This window comes from Chenopodium album, chromosome 7 (genome assembly GCF_948465745.1).
Source record: "Chenopodium album chromosome 7, dcCheAlbu1.1, whole genome shotgun sequence".
Classification (NCBI taxonomy): Eukaryota; Viridiplantae; Streptophyta; class Magnoliopsida; order Caryophyllales; family Amaranthaceae; genus Chenopodium; species Chenopodium album.
The window spans coordinates 8,105,813-8,107,929 of NC_137840.1; the positions used below are offsets into that span (position 1 = coordinate 8,105,813).

The 2,117-nt window shown below is 39.2% G+C and overlaps 1 protein-coding gene across 1 annotated transcript; it reads left to right on the forward strand.

Moving 5' to 3' along the window:
- Positions 1-533: 533 nt before the first annotated feature.
- Positions 534-1,760, forward strand: LOC145639957 (uncharacterized). Its single transcript, XM_081691272.1, has 4 exons — positions 534-752; positions 949-1,300; positions 1,455-1,690; positions 1,746-1,760. The coding sequence occupies exons 1-4, from the start codon at positions 534-536 to the stop codon at positions 1,758-1,760; spliced, it is 822 nt and encodes a 273-aa protein (XP_081547398.1).
- Positions 1,761-2,117: the final 357 nt, after the last annotated feature.

Sequence of the window (2,117 nt, forward strand, 5' to 3'; positions counted from 1 at the left end):
GCCATTTGGGGCATCTGTCAGAAAGAATTGTCAAGTTACTCCCTACTATTCAAGGTAGTTCTCATAGTCAATATTTACATAAGGCATGTGAAATTTGTCCTCAAGCTAAACAAACTAGATATAACTTCTCTATAAGTGATAGTCGTGCTAGTCGAATTTTTGAAATGATACATTGTGATCTGTGGGGGTCGTATAAAACTCCGTCTAGTTGTGGTGCACACTATTTTCTCACTATTGTCGATTATTTTTCTAGGGCTATTTGGGTATATTTGTTGAATGATAAAATCGAGGTTTATTCTTCCTTCTGCTCATTTTTTGCTATGATTAAGACTCAATTTGATGTGCCTGTGAATGTGTCCGGAGTGACAATGGTACGAAATTTAAACCCATGATTCCCTACTTTGATAAAAAAAAAAAAAAAAAAAAAAAAAAAAAAAGGCATTTTATTTAAAACTTCTTGTCTTGGTACTCCACAACAAAATGGCAGGGTTGAGCGTAAATACCAACATATATTAAATGTGAGTCGTGCACTAATGTTTCAAGGCAAGTTGCCGATAGAATTGTGGGGTGAATGTGTTTTTGGGGCGGTGTATTTGATTAATCGCACTCTATCCTGTTTACTAGAAAATAATACACCGTATGAGGTCTTGTTTGGCAAAGAACCTAATTTTGATGAAATGCGAGTTTTCGGTTGTCTTTGTTTTGCTCACAATCAAAGGGCTAAGGGTGACAAGTTTGCACCGAGGAGTATGGTAAGAAGGGTTGGAAGTTATATTACTTCAAAACACGTGAAATATTTGTCTCACGAGATGTTAAGTTATATGAGAATGAATTTTCAATTGTGATTAATGGTGGTTCGGATAATTCTCATGTGGGTAATGGCGAAGTGTCCCGTGACAATAATGAGGTTGATATTGATTTTTTGATGACTTGGAGCTTGTAATATAGGTTGGTGAGGCTTCTCTTGAGTACGGTTCTTCAGAAAATCATGGTGGCAGCGCCCCCATGTCTCCTATTTCTGCTAATACTGCCACTGCTTTGCCTACTGTTTCTACCTCTGCTGCTTTTGAATCTGCTGCTACGACCTCTACTTCCTCTACTTCTACTGTTCATGCCTGCCTTGCTACTGTTGTCTCTACCTCTACTGCTGCTAATTCTGCTAGTAGTGTTGCTGCTGGTGCTTTTTCCAGCACTACTGCTGATGGTGCTCCATTGGGCAGTAGCCCCGAGGCTGATCCGGGTCTCTTTTCTTCATCCTCTAATTCTCTAAGTCGTGGACAACATGATCGACATCCTTTGGGTTTGTGAATTTGTTGCACATACTATATCTCTTCCGAGTCCATCTATTACTCCAAGTTCACCTCCACATTCAAGCTCCTCAAGTACTCCCTATCCTTTAGCACACTTTGTGAATTGTGATAAATTTTCTATGCAACACCGTATATTTATTGCAGATGTAGACACGGTAGCTGAGCCTCGTAAATTCAAAGGGGCAATGCAACATGAGGGGTGGAAAGACTCTATGCAAAAAGAAATTTGTGCCTTGGAGGATAATGAGACTTGGGTAATGGAAGAATTACCTACAAGGAAGAAGGCTCTTGGGTGCAGATGGGTTTACAAGGTGAATCATAATTTTGATGGCACAGTTGAACAATTAAAGGCTTGCATTGTTATATTTGGCAATCATCAGGTTGAGGGTATTCATTATAATGAAACATTTACTCCCGTTGCTAAAATGGTCACAGTTCGGGCATTCTTAGCGGTTGCTACCACTAGTGGAAAAATCCTCATCCGTAACGGGCAAAAAGGGGCCATCCGTAACGGGCAGCGTCCGTTACGTATGCGGCCGTTACGGATGGCCATTGTTATTCGTAACGGGCACTGTCCGTTACGAATAACCCATTATTCGTAACGGACATTTTAAATGTTAGTTACGAATAAGGTGTTATTCGTAACAGACATCTGAAATGTCAGTTACGAATAAAATTTTTTTGTAATAAAATAAGTCCTTATTCTTAACGGGAATATAAAACGCCCGTTACGAATAAGTGATTATTCGTAACTGACATATTAAATGTCCGTTACGAATAGAGTTTTATTGTATATTATTGAACACT